General features: G+C 58.5%; 2 protein-coding genes across 2 annotated transcripts; one reads left to right on the forward strand and one right to left on the reverse strand.

Moving 5' to 3' along the window:
- Positions 1–2,936: 2,936 nt before the first annotated feature.
- Positions 2,937–4,408, reverse strand: VOLCADRAFT_104881 (uncharacterized protein). The gene is made up of 3 exons (XM_002950833.1): positions 4,196–4,408; positions 3,969–4,044; positions 2,937–3,702 (listed from the first exon to the last, which is right to left on the reverse strand). Exons 1-3 carry the CDS (start codon positions 4,374–4,376, stop codon positions 3,573–3,575), a joined length of 387 nt encoding a protein of 128 aa, XP_002950879.1. The 5' UTR covers positions 4,377–4,408; the 3' UTR covers positions 2,937–3,572.
- A 242-nt stretch (positions 4,409–4,650) lies between these two features.
- On the forward strand, positions 4,651–15,648 carry VOLCADRAFT_104882 (uncharacterized protein; the record flags this gene model as incomplete). Its single annotated transcript, XM_002950734.1, has 19 exons — positions 4,651–4,758; positions 5,513–5,647; positions 6,217–6,464; positions 6,802–6,910; positions 7,352–7,553; positions 7,900–8,084; positions 8,532–8,627; positions 9,064–9,159; positions 9,930–10,174; positions 10,355–10,750; positions 11,402–11,603; positions 12,076–12,240; positions 12,297–12,434; positions 13,009–13,169; positions 13,281–13,371; positions 13,444–14,029; positions 14,225–14,262; positions 14,485–14,669; positions 15,081–15,648. The coding sequence occupies 19 exons, from the start codon at positions 4,651–4,653 to the stop codon at positions 15,646–15,648; spliced, it is 3,954 nt and encodes a 1,317-aa protein (XP_002950780.1).
- Between the last annotated feature and the right edge of the window lie 110 nt (positions 15,649–15,758).

Below are 15,758 nucleotides of genomic sequence, written 5' to 3' on the forward strand. Positions count from 1 at the left end.
AGTCCAAGTCGACTCAAAAGCATTCCAATTGGACTGTCTGGCTTGATGTAATGTTATCAGGTTGTTTATCGTAGCGCTTTGGCGCACCCAACGTGGAATGTTGGCGCCGGAATGTGCAGCTGAACTCCTGCGCTATGAACCTGAACCAATGGTGCACGTTCCCAGCCATGGACATTTTGACAGAACACCCTTGTACGTTCTGCCATTCTAACCACAGCATTATAATTTGTTGCTGTGGCCGTCCTTCGAACATAACAGTCCTTCCCCCCTTAGGACGCGCGATTTGCAATAGCAGCCAGTGTGCAATTAGATACGTAGACCTCTGTGATGCGAGTTCTTCCTCAGTCGAGATCCGCTTCAACGAGCGTTTGTCGCTTCAGTCTGCTTCGGAACGAACACAGCCGGGCGGAATTTGACGCTAGAGGAAATAAGCCATAGAGCAAGAGAAAAATATCTCGCGGAAATAGGAAATAACCCTGGTCATTCCCCTGATTTACGCCTAAAGAGAAAGCCGATATTACAGCACCTGTGTAAACGTAAGGAGTAGGTTTGTAGCTGGCAAGGGATGGGGATGGGACCCTGGCTGACAGCTTTCGGATCTGAACACAGCTGCAGGATGGGGATGGCCCTGGTCGAAGGGATTGGGAAGGGACCCTGGCTGGCAGGATGAGGATTGGGGGAACACAGCTGCAGGATGGGATTGGAAACCCTGGCCATAGGATTGGGGATGGGACCCAGGCTGGCAGGATGGGAAACCTGTCTCAAAGGATGGGATTAGCACCGGGCCCCTAAGATGGGAGATGGGAGTCGGTCACCCCAGCCAGGATGGGGGGATGGCTGACCACTACCACCCCCCGGGATTGGGGGATTAGACCGTTTTTGCAACCCTCTGGCGTGCGCGTGCAGCCTAGATAAACGCCGATGCGAAGTGGATGCACGCGGTTGCGTGAAGAAGTTGCATAATGCAAGCAAATGTGCAAGGCTGATCGGGAACTACGCGATGTTGAATACTGCTAGCTTTAGATAGCCCTTTGGAGGCAGATCACAGGTGAAAATCGAAGGTGTGCAAGTGGCGAAGTATAAGCACTGGATGGGGCTGCCCTTTTCGGGAGCCGCAGCCGTCATGTGGCCAACACATGCTAAGGTTTTCATTCCTCGTTTAGCACAAAGTAAGCTAATGCAGTTTCGTTTATGTTGCTGGGCTTTGGAGGCAAAAAGAGCACGAAGGGGCAAGTAGGGGCAAGTCCCCAGGGGGCAGCGGTTTTGCCGCTGTTGTGGTACTAATAGCCGAATCGAGGATGAAAAACACGTGTTTATTGGAATGCCCAGCCTATGATGATATTCGTGCTGAAGAGGGATTCGATCATCAACAGAGCATGCTGGAGGCCATGAAATGGGAACCAGCACGTCTGGCGAGGATGTTGGAACGTATGTGGGCTCACCGAAACTCAATTACCCCCTTTGGACGCTAGTCTGGGCTGATGTGCGGTGTTTTCCTTTCCTTCGTGGCTTTTAGGCGTTGTAGTATTGCCCTTGGGCCTTCGGCTCGTATGGGTAGTTTTACAGGTATGGGGTCACGCACCCCCAACCATGTAACACACACACACACACACACACACACACACACACACACACACACAAAAAAAAAAAAAATCGAAGGTGCTTATTGAAACGAAAGCAGCGGAGATCAGAGGCGTGTGTGAGGGCGCTGTGCATATCATACACGTATTCGTGGTACTCCTATATATTGAGTATGTGCGTGCGTGCGTGCGGCGTGCGTGCTTGCTACACCTCAGCGAGGTGTAACGAGCCAGCCCATACACGAGCCAGATAGAGGACCACTTAGCGCTCTGGGCTCGGACAATATCTTGCGCCTTCGCCCCCTTATAACCTGCAGCTGCACAGTACGCTACCTAGCCTTAACAATAGGACATTACATTCCTTCGCCATGTGTTGTTGTTGTTGTTACATGGTCGTGGGTGCGTTCCCCGTACCTGCAAACCACCCTAGTACGAGCCGAGGGCTCAAGGGCTGCCAAATCGCCTATAAGCACCATGTGTAGTAGCTGGTACACAGTATGGCTCTACAAATACGCGCGAAGCGCGACCACCACCAGCATCTCGAGAGGCCTTTTCAGCGGCCAGCTACTACACCATGCCAGGTCGCTGTAGCTGGAACCTTCTCTTCCCCGAGATCCATGATACCCTGCCCAAGCTGGTCCACGCAATGCAGCTGTGTGTGAGGTCCGTGTAAGCGTCGGCCAGGTCGTTCATGTGCTGTATACAACGTGCATGTGCTTGGCAAGCAGACGATACAGCAAGATAACCCAACCTTTGTGCAGCAGCAGCAGCAGCAGCGTTTTTTAATTAACGCGCCAGGACCTTGTCCTCGCGTCGGGAAGCCTCTTCATGCTGACTGGGCCCTCTGTATGTTGTAACAGTTTTGTTGTACTGTTTGATCTCCCACATGTTGTAATAGTCGATGGTGTGTTACACTGTGGGCGGCTCTCGCCCCGAGAAAGGACCGAGAGCACCGCGCAGGGCCCTGACCGGGGGCCGAAACACAGCGCAGGAGGGGGGCGCGCGGCTCTACGTCCGTCTGTTCCTCCGCGCGCGCCTCACTCCCTCACTCACGCCAACCGGGACGCTGTTAATTGTTGTCACAGTTGTTGAACTACTTGATCTCAGTGTTGTAATAGTTCTTGTACCGTTTGATCTCATATGTTGCAAAAGCAAGTGGGTTGCCATTCGGCTGCAGCCATTCCAGCCGGTCCAGCGGAATTGCACCGCTGTTTAACCTTCTCTGTATACGTACCCCCTCTGCAACGGAGCCCTCCCGTACTCATCTGTGCGCCAATCTCCCGTACGCACGTACTTTGTTGTAAAGCCTGACGGGCTAATTGGGCGGCTGGATGTGGAGCGTATCTGGACGCTTTTGCTGGTGTATATTGTTAACAAGATGCTGAGTGCAGCCGGCCTGTGGTGCATAGGCGGCCGATGGCCGGCGGGCCTGTGCAGGACCCAGCCTTGTTAAACCTGGCTGAACGGCCCGAATCAGCGGGGCATATGCTGCGGAGCTTAAGGAGGCGGAGCTTAAGGAGGTACCGAATTTACTTTCATACAAAGACGGCCTGCCTAATGATTCACACGCGCACATACACACACTTCCACACGCTCGTTAAAAACCCGGCGGAACCTGAAGCAGTGCCGTCACAGGGCAGCCGCTTCCCGACTCATGATACACATTCTGCCCATCACCCCCATCATCCCATCGCATGCTTTGCTGTCAACGCGTCGTACATCGAGACACACAGGGCAAGGCTCTTAGCCTTGTTGTCAAGCACAAACCCATTAGCCCACCCCCCATCGCAACGCTACTACAAGCATGTCTACAGCTTTAGCCCTCATCACCTCTAAAGCGAGGCACAATCCTTTTGTCTAAGCTCGTCACGCCACCGGTCAGGTTGGTAAGCCGTTCACGTCTGAAATAACAGTCCCGTGCCACCCTTCATGCTGCTATTTAGCCCTGCCTCGCAGGGTTCCTCTAGCTCAGCAAGGGCCCTGTGTAGCAGTTTAATGGTGACCCTTCTCCGCCTCCCCCTCCTCTGGGGGCCAGACCTTGGCAACGCGCGGGTGATTCTCAAAGAGGCCGTCCTCACCCCAAGGCATGCCAGGCGCGCGCCGGATGCGCATCCATGGATACCTGCGAGGAGTCGTATTAAGAATGGAGGCAAAAGTTGAAGGCGTTTAACAACACCGCATGTTGCAACCAGCAAAACGTCACTAAGTCCTATGAACTGAACGCTAGTGAGAAACTTGCAATCCCGGAACGAGGTCAGCAACCGCATGACAGGCCAGCACTTGCAGATAAACTTCCATCCACCCAGAGGAGAGTGCCTGAATAGCAAGGAAAATCCTCGCAGCGCATTTCGGACGGGCTGCCGGTACAAAGTCACATCAAGTCCTTACGGTGGAATGGTAACGTGGTGCTCCTCCTCAAGACCAACAAAGAAGTCGTAGAGCATAAAAGCGGCTCCCACCGGCCCTGTGAAGCAGGGGGCCAAAGCAATCACGTTGCTGACGGAAACGTCGTGTAGAGACAGAAGCGGTTCCGCTGTAAGTTTGAAGCCCATAAGTTATCCAGAATCCATTAGCTGCAGAACCGTGATATAACTGAGCGCCTTGACAGCTCTTACCCAGGAGCATGAAGCCAACCATTTCCTTGCTAACATTTTTCTTAACTTGCTCGGCCGTCAGCTGAGGCTTAGGAAAGAATGCAGCCCAGTACTTGTCTGCATTGGCGGAAGCATCCGTAGCCGTGCCCATGCGGCGGAGGCCCGGCAAAACAGCATTGGCGGAGCGACGAAGGGCCTGCATTTTAATACAATGTGCACGTGTGCCAAATAACTGGAACAACAGTGCCTCAAGGCAAGCATGAAACTAGGAGCATAAACTTGGCTCCGGGACCGCTGTTGTACGTAATTTGTTCGTGTTTGCTTTGCTACAATCAGAAGCCCTTGTTTGCTATATTGAAGGATGTCTGTTTCGTGCATATCACTGTTCATAGCTATGTTTTTCCAAAACCCTGTAATGTATGTACTCCGGTGAGTAGGGTTAGCCGTGGACTTCCCGGTCCACGTAAGCCTGTGAAATGGATGCCCAGGATATACCATTCCAAAGGCTCTCCATCTACCAGACAAAGGCTCGGCTCTACATCGTTGGTTACTGCAAGCTGCGGGGAGCAGCTGCCCTTCTTAAGGTGGGCATCCGTAGCAGTGGGTTATGACTGAAGCGAGGATGAAATTTGCGGTCTAAGCTCAAAGGCTGTGCGAGGAGGGCGCCGATCGGCAGGTGCCAGCACGGTAGATGAGTTAGTAGGAAAGCCCACCAGCCTACTCAGAAGGAATATTCGCAAATACGGGGCGTTGGAAGCAATGTCCTGTGATCGTGTTCGCGGCTGCGGCGCAGCAAAGCCGCCTCGCGACAAAAATCTCCCATGCTGCTAGGACCGGCCAACCCTTCCGCAGCCTGCATCTCTTTGCGCGCAAAAAAAGGCATCCCTCCTCTTTCTGGCGCGCGACCCAAGGGCCTAGGTCCGCGGGGACCCTGCTTATGTGACCAGGGAGTTTGGTGCGTGTGGGTTTCAGCACGGGCGGGAACCCCCCAATCACGTAATGAATCATCTTCTCCTCACCCCCCGCACTCAAATGTTCATAGTCCTCTTCAGTAACACACGAAAAAGGGGAACGGGGGTCCAGAGAGTTTACCAGTCTAGGTTCTCAAAAATCTCCACGGAAAAAGGGAACCCGGCCCCTCTCCCGCGGGGCCCCCTCCACACACACACACACACACCGACGCACGCTCAACGTTCCCCCCTTCCCTACAATACAGCCGTCCGCATTTCCCCCCCCCCCCGCCGTTTCCGTTCTTCCCCCCCAATACAAACACACAAACACACACACATACCCCAATAGGCGGAATAAAACCCGAATATCCCCCCCCCGCACTCGCAGATCAGCAAACAGGAACCCACGCAACTCGATGTTGCCGAGGTGGTTGGCAGTTACAGTTTGGACGAGATCCGCGCCATGCTGTCCCAGATCCACATGGCTAACGCCCACTTGGGCGGACTACAGCTCGTCACACACGTGAGTGACGTGACGGTGACCGTGACCGTGACCGTGCCATTTCTACGAGATGTAACCCCCTCCCTTCCCACTCTCCCGCCTGAAGGATAGTGCACATTTACGTACAATGCATGCGTGGGTGATACGGGATGAAATGTATGCGGCTTATGGTTTTTTTGGTACGGCAATTACGGCAATTTTGTAGTCTTGGGCATCGGGGACCTGGAGGCAAAAGAACGCGGTCGTCTAGACGTCTCCAGGTTGCCGACGTAAGTCTGTGTCATTCTGAGTTTTCTTTTGTTGTTGTTATTGTTTTGTTGATTTCAATGAAAGGAAATGACGTACTAGCCCCGTACGGAGCCCTGGGTTGGGAGGAACGCGACCCACATCCAAAACCGCCTCTAGCAATCTCTCCCTCCTATTTCTCCAAACCCAAATCACCCAAAACCCATCCCTCCAAACCATCCCCCCAAACCCCAACCCCAACCCCCCACCGTGTTGCAGATAATCTCCCCCCCTCCCTCTACCCCCATCCCTACCCCCTTAACCCCCTTACATCCCCCCCCATAATTCCCGCCTTCCCCCTCCAGTGTTGCGGCATCATCGGCTGCTTCCGCTTTACTGAGACGTACTACCTGCTCCTGGTGACACGTAAGGCCCACGTGGGCAGCCTGTGTGGGGGGCACAAGGTCTACACGGTGGCGGCCACTGCCCTGGTGCCGCTGCACCCGGGCTACCAGGGCGCAGCGGCGGGAGGGGGCGGAGCGGGAGGGGGAGGGGCCGGCGGGGGAGGGGGAGGCGGGGCGGCGGGGCAGATGAGCGGAGCAGCAGAGAAGCGGTGGGTGCTGGGGATGAGAGGGGGGAAAGGGGAAAAGGGAGAGGGAGGGGGAAGGAAATAGCCGCGGGGGGAAAGCAGAGGCGTGTCTGTATGCATATTGGCGGGGAGGGGAGGGAAGGGGAGGGGTGTGCGCGGTGCACGTGCGCGCTTTCACGCGCTATGATCCCCCCTACCTGCCTACCTACCCTCTCTCCGTGACTCGTAACAACCTCTCCGCTCTCCCTCCTTCCCAACCCCCTTGGGCCCCTTCTTTGGGCGCATCGCGATTTGTTTGTTCCTGTTCGTTGATCCCCCTCCCCCCCCCCCACCCGGCGGTGTGGCCGCCCTCCCCCTGCAGCTACGTGAAGCTGCTCATGGGAATGGACCTCACCAAGCATTTTTACTTCTCGTACACCTACAACCTGGCGCACACGGTCCAGAGGAACTGCAGGATGGCGCAGCAGCAGGTGTGTATGTATGTATGTGCGTGTGTATGTGCGTGTGTATGTGTATGTATGTGCGTGTGTATGTGTGTATGTATGTGCGTGTGTATGTGTGTGTATGTATGTGCGTGTGTATGTGTGTGTATGTGTGTGTATGTATGTGCGTGTGTATGTATGTATGTATGTATGTATGTATGTGCGTGTGTATGTATGTATGTGTGTTAGCGAGTATACTCTGTGAGCCAGAGGGGGGGTGAAACCGGGAGCACCGGGATCTTGAGAGGAGGAAGTTGTCGTACACGCACACTAAGTTTAATCTCGATGCCCAAGAAGGAAGTGGTATTCAGGGTTTGGGGGTTTTAAAACGCCTAACTAACTAGGGGGGTAGCCTGTCGGTGTTTGTCCCTCGCCACCCGGACCTTAGCCACCACATAAACATAAACACCAACACCTGACGCAATCCAGGCTGGAGCCTTTGGCGGCGGCGGCGGCAGCGGCGGCGGCGCCGGGCCGGCAGCTGCAGTGTCGTCCTCCGCCTCTTCCGTGTACGACAGCATGTTCACATGGAACGCCTATCTGACGTCAGCCTTGCGGCGGGCGCTGGGCGGCAGCCTCCGCTGGACCGTTCCGCTGATCCACGGATTCTGGGAGCAGCGACGACTGTCTAGTGAGTCGGGAGGGGGGGGGAGAGAGTGTGGCGTAGGTAGTAAACAGTCACCGCCACCGACACCGACACCGACGCACATACATACAGACAGACGCACAGCTGTGTCTTGCACCTCTGAACAGTCAGCGAGTGTGTTGTTTTGCTCTGCGGCACCGCCCACTTACCCGCGCACTCACTTCTGCGACCACCTACCTTCCTCCCCTCCCTCTTTCCTCGGCATCAGCTTCACTCGTTCGTGGTTCGTCTTCCCCTCCCCTCCCCTCCCCTCTCTCCCATCCCTCCCCACCTCCCTCGCTCGTGGTTCCCTCGCCTTTTTCCCCCACCTCCCGCCTCTCCCCCCAATCAGTATACGGCAGGCCGCTTACGTTGACTCTGATAGCCCGGCGCTCCCGGCACTTCGCCGGCACCCGGTTCCGCAAGCGTGGACTCAACGACGCGGGCAAGGTGGCTAACGAGGTGGAGACGGAGCAGGTGGTGGATGCGGGGGTGGACTACCGTACACGAACACCGCTGCTGTCCAGCGTCGTACAGGTGTGTGTGTGTGCGTCTGTGTGTGCGTCTGTGTGTGCGTAAGGAGGAGGGGGGGTTTCTGGGGGTGGTTGCAAAGGAAAGTGATGAGACTGTGTGCCGTGCAGGCCGGTGCAGGCGGTGAAGGGGAAGGTTGAAGAAGATGGGGGAAAGGGGATGGGGAAGAGGAGGAGAAAGGCAAGTGCCAGGCAAGGTGCAGGGGGAGGCAGCGGGGGAGAGGGCCCGAGTGTGAGAGGGGGGAAATAGGGAGGGGGGTAAGAGGAGGGGGTTGAGAGCGTGTCTGTGCAGGAATGTAGTACATGCATGCACGTACCACACGCCGCAACCCCCACCCCGCGTTCCGCTCTTTGCTTTTTGCATCGTAATTATCATCAGCAGCAGCAGTGTCCCCCTCACTCCCCCCCACTCCCCCTCACTCCCCCGTCACTCCCCCCCTCGCATCGACTTCAGGTTCGCGGGTCGGTGCCGTTGTTCTGGTCGCAGCAGCTGACGGCCCTGAGCCCCAAACCCGAAATCATCCTCCAGCAGTACGACCCGCTGTACGAGGTACGACGGTACGGCAGTACGTTACCATACCTCTTTGTCCTTGAGATCCCTAGCAACGGTGGGAGGGGGGACGTGAGAGTGAACCCCGCCTCCCCCTGGGCCTCAGTGTCCGTTGGGCCCTGTGACTTATCAGCAGCAGCAGCACCACTGCCATCTTCACCCCCTTCGTCACCCCCACTACCTTCCCTCCCTCTCTCCCTCCTGGCTCCACCCCCTCCACACACACCCCCTCACCCCTTAATCCGTTGGTGGTGGTGATGGTAATGGTGGTGGTGGTGGTGCTTCCTGCGTCCTACTTCTTTCTCCCCCTTCCCCCTCGCCCCCTGCCCTTTCCCACCACCCTTCCTTTGCGCCTGTGCACATGCCTCTTGATCACCATCGCATCATCGCATCATCATCGCATCATCATCGTCGCCGTCGTCGTCGCCGTCATCAGGTGACTGAGGCGCACTTCTCCGACCTGGAGTCGCGCTACGGGGCCCCTGCGGTGGTGCTGAACCTGCTGAAGAGCAAGGAGAGGCGGCCCCGGGAGGTGCTGTTGAGGCGGGAGCTGGCGGCGGCCATTGCGCAGCTGAATGCGCAGAGGGGCCGCAGCCGACCACACATTGTCTACATGTGCGTATGTATGTATGTAGGCATGTATGTATGTATGTATGTATGTGCGTGTGTGCTGGTAGGTATGTGTGTATGCCGCTCTGCGTTTTTGGGGGGGATGCAAACGTTGAGGGTTAGGACGTAAGGATGTTCGGCGCGGCGTCCACGCGGGTGTTTGTTAAGCCTGTAAGCGGGTGTGTGTGTGTGTTCGTGTTGAAAAAAGAGCTGTGTGAGCTTGAACATGTGTATCGAAGAGCCCCCCTCGATGCCCCGCTCCGTGCCGTCCGGGCTTTCACGCCTTTCACGGCCAACGCAAAACAATTGCTCTGATAATCTTGTTCTTGCCGAATTGCTACTGCTGCTGTTCTTGTTCTTGTTGTTGTTGTCGCTCCTTTATCTTAGACCGCCATGTTACCCCCCCACACACACTCTCCCGCGGTGTATGCGCGCGCATGTCCCCTCCTGTCCCTCCTCCATTCTCTTCCGTATGTCCGTATGTCCATCCGTAAGCCACCCTCGCAACTTCCTCTCCGCCTCTTCTCCTTGCCCGGGTCCCCCCCCTCCCCCACACGTTATTTGGGTCCCCTCCGGCGCGGCGCGGCGCGGCGCGGTGCGGCGCGTGTGTGTGTGTGTTGGTGTGTGTTTTCCCCCACTGCGTTCACTCTACTCCACTCCACTCCACTGGCTCTACCTCCACTCGGCTTCAAGAACCCCAGCCCCTGGGACTTCGCCAAGCATGCCAAGCTGAGCGGATCCAACCTCCTCAGCGAAATGGCCGCCATTACCCGGCTAGGCCTCGACATGACGGGACTGTTCGTACACAATCCCAGTGCGCCGGCGCGCGTCCACGCTCGGTCCGTACGATTGTCCAGCGCCATGGCGGCGGCGCCGGCCGCAGCCAGTGGCCTGGCATCGCCGGTGGCCGTCGGCGGCGGTGGCGGCGGTGGCGGCAGGTCCAGTGGCCGTACGTCTTTCGGGCTGCTCCGCCGCGCGGCCGGCGACATAGGCAACAGCGCGCACCTCGCCGCCGCTGTTGCCGCCGCCGCTTCCGCTTCCGCTGGTGGCGGCGGCGGCGGAGGCGGCGGAGGCCTCACCTCCCCTTCCTGCCGTCCCTCCCTGGATTTCTCCCATAGCGGCGGCATCCGCGCCCGTGCATACAACTACTACAACCAAAGCGGCGGCGGCGCGTCCGGCTCCGCCGGCAGCGCTGGCGGCCTGAGCGCCGTACAATGGCAGTCCGGCGTGCTCCGTACGAACTGCATCGACTGTTTGGATCGCACCAACGTGGCGCAGTTTGCGTTCGGTCTCGTGGCATTCGGTCGCCAGCTGTACAAGCTGGGGCTCCACGACGTGCGGGACATTGACGCGGATAGCTCAGCGGCCTTCGTGCTGATGGCGCTGTACGAGGCGATGGGTCACGTGCTGAGCTTGCAGTACGGCGGCAGCGAGGCGCATACCATATTCTTCCAGCGGAAGAAGGGCGAGTGGGAGGCAGCGACACAGTCCAAGGACTTGGTGACGTCCATTAAGTGAGTATGTATGTACGTACGTATGTATGTGAGTATGTATGTATGTATGTACGTATGTATGTATGTATGTATGTACGTATGTATGTGAGTATGTATGTATGTATGTACGTATGTATGTATGTATGTATGTACGTATGTATGTGAGTATGTATGTATGGATGGATGGATGGATGGATGGATGGGTGAAAGGAGGGAGGGAGGGAGGTAAGGTAAGGTAGGGGTCATGGATGAGACCCAGGTTCTTCGTGTTGGGAGGTGGCTGCCGTGTTAAGAGCACCCCCCCTCCCTCCCTCCCTCCCTCCCCCCTCCCGGAGCGCCATTATTTTGTTTTGTTTCTTACTCCATACGCGCTGTGAGCCCTGTGACCCGTTGGCCCCATTTCGCCACACACACACACACACACCTGCGCGTTCCCTCCGTGCTGCTGCACCCCCCGGTGGAACCCCCGGTGTACATCACGTGGGGGGGGGCCATATCACGTGATCTGCTTCCACCGCTCGGTTCTTTTCTGGATATGGGTCGTGATGTAACACTCCCGCAGTCCGTCTTTCCGGGCCCCCCCAGGGAAAAAGATCCCAATCCCAGAACCAACCCCAACCTGTCGTGATGATGTTGTAATGATGATGTTGTAATGATGTTGTGGCAACACAGGCGGTTATACTCGAACACGTACATGGACGCCGAGAAACAAGACGCCATAAACCTCTTCCTGGGCAACTTCGTGCCACAGCCCAACCAGCCGCACCTCTGGCAGCTGGACACAGACCAGTATCTTCACTCCGAAACCACGTTGCGGCCACCGCCGCCGCCGCCGCGGTCTCCGTCGCCGCCGCCGTCGCGGCCTCGGTCACGGGTGCAATCGCGGTCGCAGTCGCGAGCGCAATTGTGGATGGGGGAAGCGGAGGCGGTGGCGGCGGCGGCGGCGGGGGGGACGCCGAGGTTGCCGGTGTCATGGTGCCCGAGCGAGCGGTTATCAGGCCCGGCAGGGGAGCCGGCGACGCCGACGCCGTCGGCGGCAGTAGCGGCGGCGGCGGCGCTGCGGCGGCGATCCCAATCGAGGGTTGAGCTTGCCAGGGCGTCAGCGGATTGGACGGCAATGGCGACGGTGGAGGCGGCGGCGGCGGCGCTGGGTGGCGGCGGAGCTGACGGCGACGGCGGAGCCCCGTCTGTGACGTCCGGCGGCAGCGGCAGCGGTGGCGGCAGCGGAGTTGTTGCTGGCGGCGGCGCCAGGTTCCCGGGCCTGCCGGCGGAGGCAGCTCCGTTGCCGCTGGAGCTGTCCTCGGATGACGACGACGACGTACGTTCTCGGCCGTACCATGAACCAGGCGGCGACGCAGCTGGCGGAGGCGCCGGCGCCGGTCCCTCGTCCGGCGCCTCGGTGGCAGCGTACGCGTCTGCCGCCATACCTTTCCATAAGGCCCCATCTAGCGGCGGCTTCTTCGCCAGTCTACTGCCCGCTTTCGGCCGTGGAGGCGGCGGTAGCGGCGGGGGTAGGGATGGCGGCGGTCCGGGCCTCTTTGAACGCGTCGTGACGTCACTGCTACAGCCTGGCGGTGCAGGTACAGCGGCACGGTCAGCTGCAGCTGGCGTTGCCGGCGGCGACGTGGCGGGCGGAGCGATCAGCGACCTGCCGGGGCGGCTGCTGGTATCGTTTGACCAGGCCTTTGCTCGTCCCCCGTACCAGGTGATGCCGTTGCCGTTGCCGTAATAAAGAGAGCTAGCTGTCGTGGAATGAGCGCTGTACTGCAATGCTTGCTCACTGCGATTGTGGCGATGGCGAGCGCTGTTTATGTTGTGTTGTGCTGCGTTACGCTGCATTGTACTGCATTGTACTGCGCTGCCGGAGCCCCTTCCCTTTGGGCGAGCACGGACGGATTCATACCCCTCACACGAAGCCACACCGTTGCGTTCTCATACTGCGTCGTCGTCCTTTCTAGGGTTTATAAAATGAGTTTTTATATTGAGGATTTTCGTACAAAGAAACAGAGCCTATCAGCGCATTATAAAGTAAGAGTAAAATAGTAAAATAAGAACCAAGGCGAATGTTTTTTTGCGATCCGACGACGATGCCTGCCTGGGCTAGAGCCCTAGTCACACACGTCCACACAGCAAGTGTGTGTGCGTCTGTGTGTGTGTATGGCGTGTGCGTGTTCATTTGGCCGCCCGCCGACCCGGGGGGGGAGGCCAGGGCTACTGTTGGAGTGCAGAACGACGGGGACCGAACCCTCGTGGTGGTTGTGGTGGTGGTGGACTCGCAGGTGTGGCCCATCTTGCTCCACGGTGAGGAGGACAAGCAGGGCCGGTGGGCTGCCGTACAATCCGCGTTTTTGTTCTTCTGGACGAGCAACCCCAGCGGCGGCGCTGGTGACGGCGCAGCCGGGCCCCGCAACAACAACTACCAACTAGATGATGCGCCTCGGTGAGTGAGCATTTGCATGTATTTTATGTATCCTGTCGTGTATATACTTATAACCCCTTTCTCACTCTGTCCAGTCCTCCCCTCCCCTCCCCGGCCCCGTCCCGCCAACAGCCAGTTCTACGTCTGGTACACTCTTGCCCTGGCAGCAGCTTCACTCGTTTGTGGTTCGTCTTTCCCCCCGCCTCCCACCAACAGGCCACAGGTACGGACCTCCCAGACGGCGTTGCCCCCCCGGGTCGGCGCACCCCTCTCCCCGACTGCCTCGGCGGTCCAGACGCCCCTGTCGCGGGTCCCCTCGGGCTTCATCTCCGCGACCTTCTCCCCGGAGCCCTCGCGGCACGGCGGCACGGGTGTCCAAACGGTGACGGCGGCCGGCGGCGGCGGCGGCGCCGGCGGCGTAATAAGCACTGCAGTGGCCAGGACGATCACGGCGGGCACCGACGGCGGCATGAGCGGCGGCATGAGCGACGGGATGCCGAGTTCACCAGCAGGCGGACCCACAGCCATGGCCGCCGTCGCTAGTACGGCAATGACCGTGGCGGCGGTGGCGGAGGAACTGTACGGAATGCAGTCCCGTAGCTTGCGGCAGGTCTTGGATGTCATGGTCGATACTGACCATAAGGACGAGCATCACGGACGCGATACGACATTCCGTACTGTGGCGGAAACTATTCCGGCTCTCGGCGGCATCATGAGCGGCGACACAGCGTTTGGTGGCGGCGGCAGCGGCGGCGGCGGTTCCGCTGGGGACAGCGGCGGCGATGAAGATGACACGGCGTACTACTACTCTGCCGGCGATGGCGAGGCGGCGGCAGCGGCGGCGGCGGGGCAGATGGAGAGGGTTAACGGCGTACGGCAAGGTGTACGGACAGTGGCGCAAATGTTCAGCGGCTCCTTGCTTAGTCCCAGCGCTTCGCATAATGCTGGCGGCGGCGGCGGCGGTGGTGGTGGCGGCGGTGGTGGCGGCAACAAGCAGGTGCGCGTCACCCCCACCCCACCCCCAGGGCAGCCCCCACTACACTCCCATCCGCCCCGCGCCCCCATGATGTTGTGAGATGTATTTCCCCATTCGTTTTCATTTCGGCCCAATGAGGTGAGGTGAATGTTTTTTGTTCCAGTTGTTCCAGGACTTGTTAATCCTACACCCCCCCCACATCCTCACCACAGGGGTGACCCCCTCCGAGAGTCTCTCTCTCTCCCCCCTCCCCCCTCCCTTTTGGCCAGTTCTACGTCTGTAGGTACACACTTTTGCCCTGGCAGCAGCTTCATTCGTTTGTGGTTCATCTTTCCCCCCTCCCCTCCCCTCCCGCCACAGAGCATCACCGCCTCCGGCGGCTCCGCTATCCCCGTACTGAACGACTTCATCGAGGTCTCCGGCGGTCCGTTGTCGTACACCACCGACTGGCGCAGCATGGGTGAGGGGCACACGCTGGACCCGGTGACGCGGCGGCGTGCGGCGGCGGAGGCGGCGGCGAGAGCGCGGGAGGAGGAGCGGCAGCGGTAGGAGTGGAGGACGTGTCTGGGTGTGGAGTGGAGTGGGGGTTTGAAATATGCGGTGGGATTGGGGTGGGGTGGGGGAATCTATCTATAGGGGGGATTCCGAGCAGGGGGAGGGAGATGACCTACTCCGTCTCTCTCCCCCCTCTCTCTCTCCCTTTCTCAATAGAGACATTCTGGGTATCGCCCTTGCTTTCCATCGTCCATGTCTTCCTCTCTCGCACGCTGCGTTGCCTTCCCCTTATCTTCCCTCCTCCACAACCGCCACCGCCAATGGGAGAGCGTATTCAAGGCAAAAGCAAGTGGCATATTCGAGTAGTACCCTCCATCCTAACACACCTCCCCAACTTTTGCTTCTTGCACATAATTCCAAAACCCCACTCCCCCCACCCCCCAACCCCCCCAACCCCGCAGTAAGCTGGTGACGGCCAGTCTGGAGGTGAACGACATGCTGGCGCTGGGGCTGGAGGATCTGGGTCTGAACTGGGAGCTGCAGCCGTGGTGGGAGATGGAGCCAAGACCGGACTACCGACCTAGACCCTACGAGCCACAACCAGGAAGGCTGATGAACGTGGCGCCGCCGCATGAGCTGGAGATGCGGGCGGCGGCAGCAGCAGCGGCTGCGGCAGCGGCGGCCGCAAAGGCCGACGCGACGAAAGCGGATTCGTTGAAGTCAGTGACGACGACGGAGGAGAAGGAGGAAACGGATTTAATTTGTTTGGATTCGGAAGAGGAGGAGGAGAAAAAGGAGGAGGTGTCGTTCAGCGTGCCGTGGTACGAGCCGCCGCCGGTGCACGTGCTGCAGAGGAAGAAGCAAATTGAGCATAAGGCCTTTCTGCACTTTGAAGTGGCGCAGAGGCACGCACATGCAAAGTTTGGGGACTTTTTGGCGTCGATTGCGCAGCCGTATGGCCTTTATGGCGAGGATCATCGCCGGGAGATTGCCGCGTACGACGCCTTCTGCTACGTTGACAAAATTTGAGTAACCTGAGGTAAGGAGTAGACCGCTCGCTGCAGCCATAGAAGGGTGTGGTGGTGGTGGTGGTGGTGGTCATGGTCTGCGGGAACCTAACCAACCTGGACTAACGAACT

The sequence above is a fragment of the Volvox carteri genome, assembly GCF_000143455.1.
Source record: "Volvox carteri f. nagariensis unplaced genomic scaffold VOLCAscaffold_20, whole genome shotgun sequence".
NCBI lineage: Eukaryota > Viridiplantae > Chlorophyta > Chlorophyceae > Chlamydomonadales > Volvocaceae > Volvox > Volvox carteri.

Excerpts from the sequence above, each read along its gene's own strand:
- VOLCADRAFT_104881 (XM_002950833.1), bottom strand. The coding sequence starts at position 4,376 with ATGCAGGCCCTTCGTCGCTCCGCCAATGCTGTTTTGCCGGGCCTCCGC. Across the intron at positions 4,045-4,195 it reads GGTTGGCTTCATGCTCCTGG|GGCCGGTGGGAGCCGCTTTT; the intron begins GTAAGAGCTGTC and ends CCTGCTTCACAG. Across the intron at positions 3,703-3,968 it reads CACCACGTTACCATTCCACC|GTATCCATGGATGCGCATCC; the intron begins GTAAGGACTTGA and ends GACTCCTCGCAG.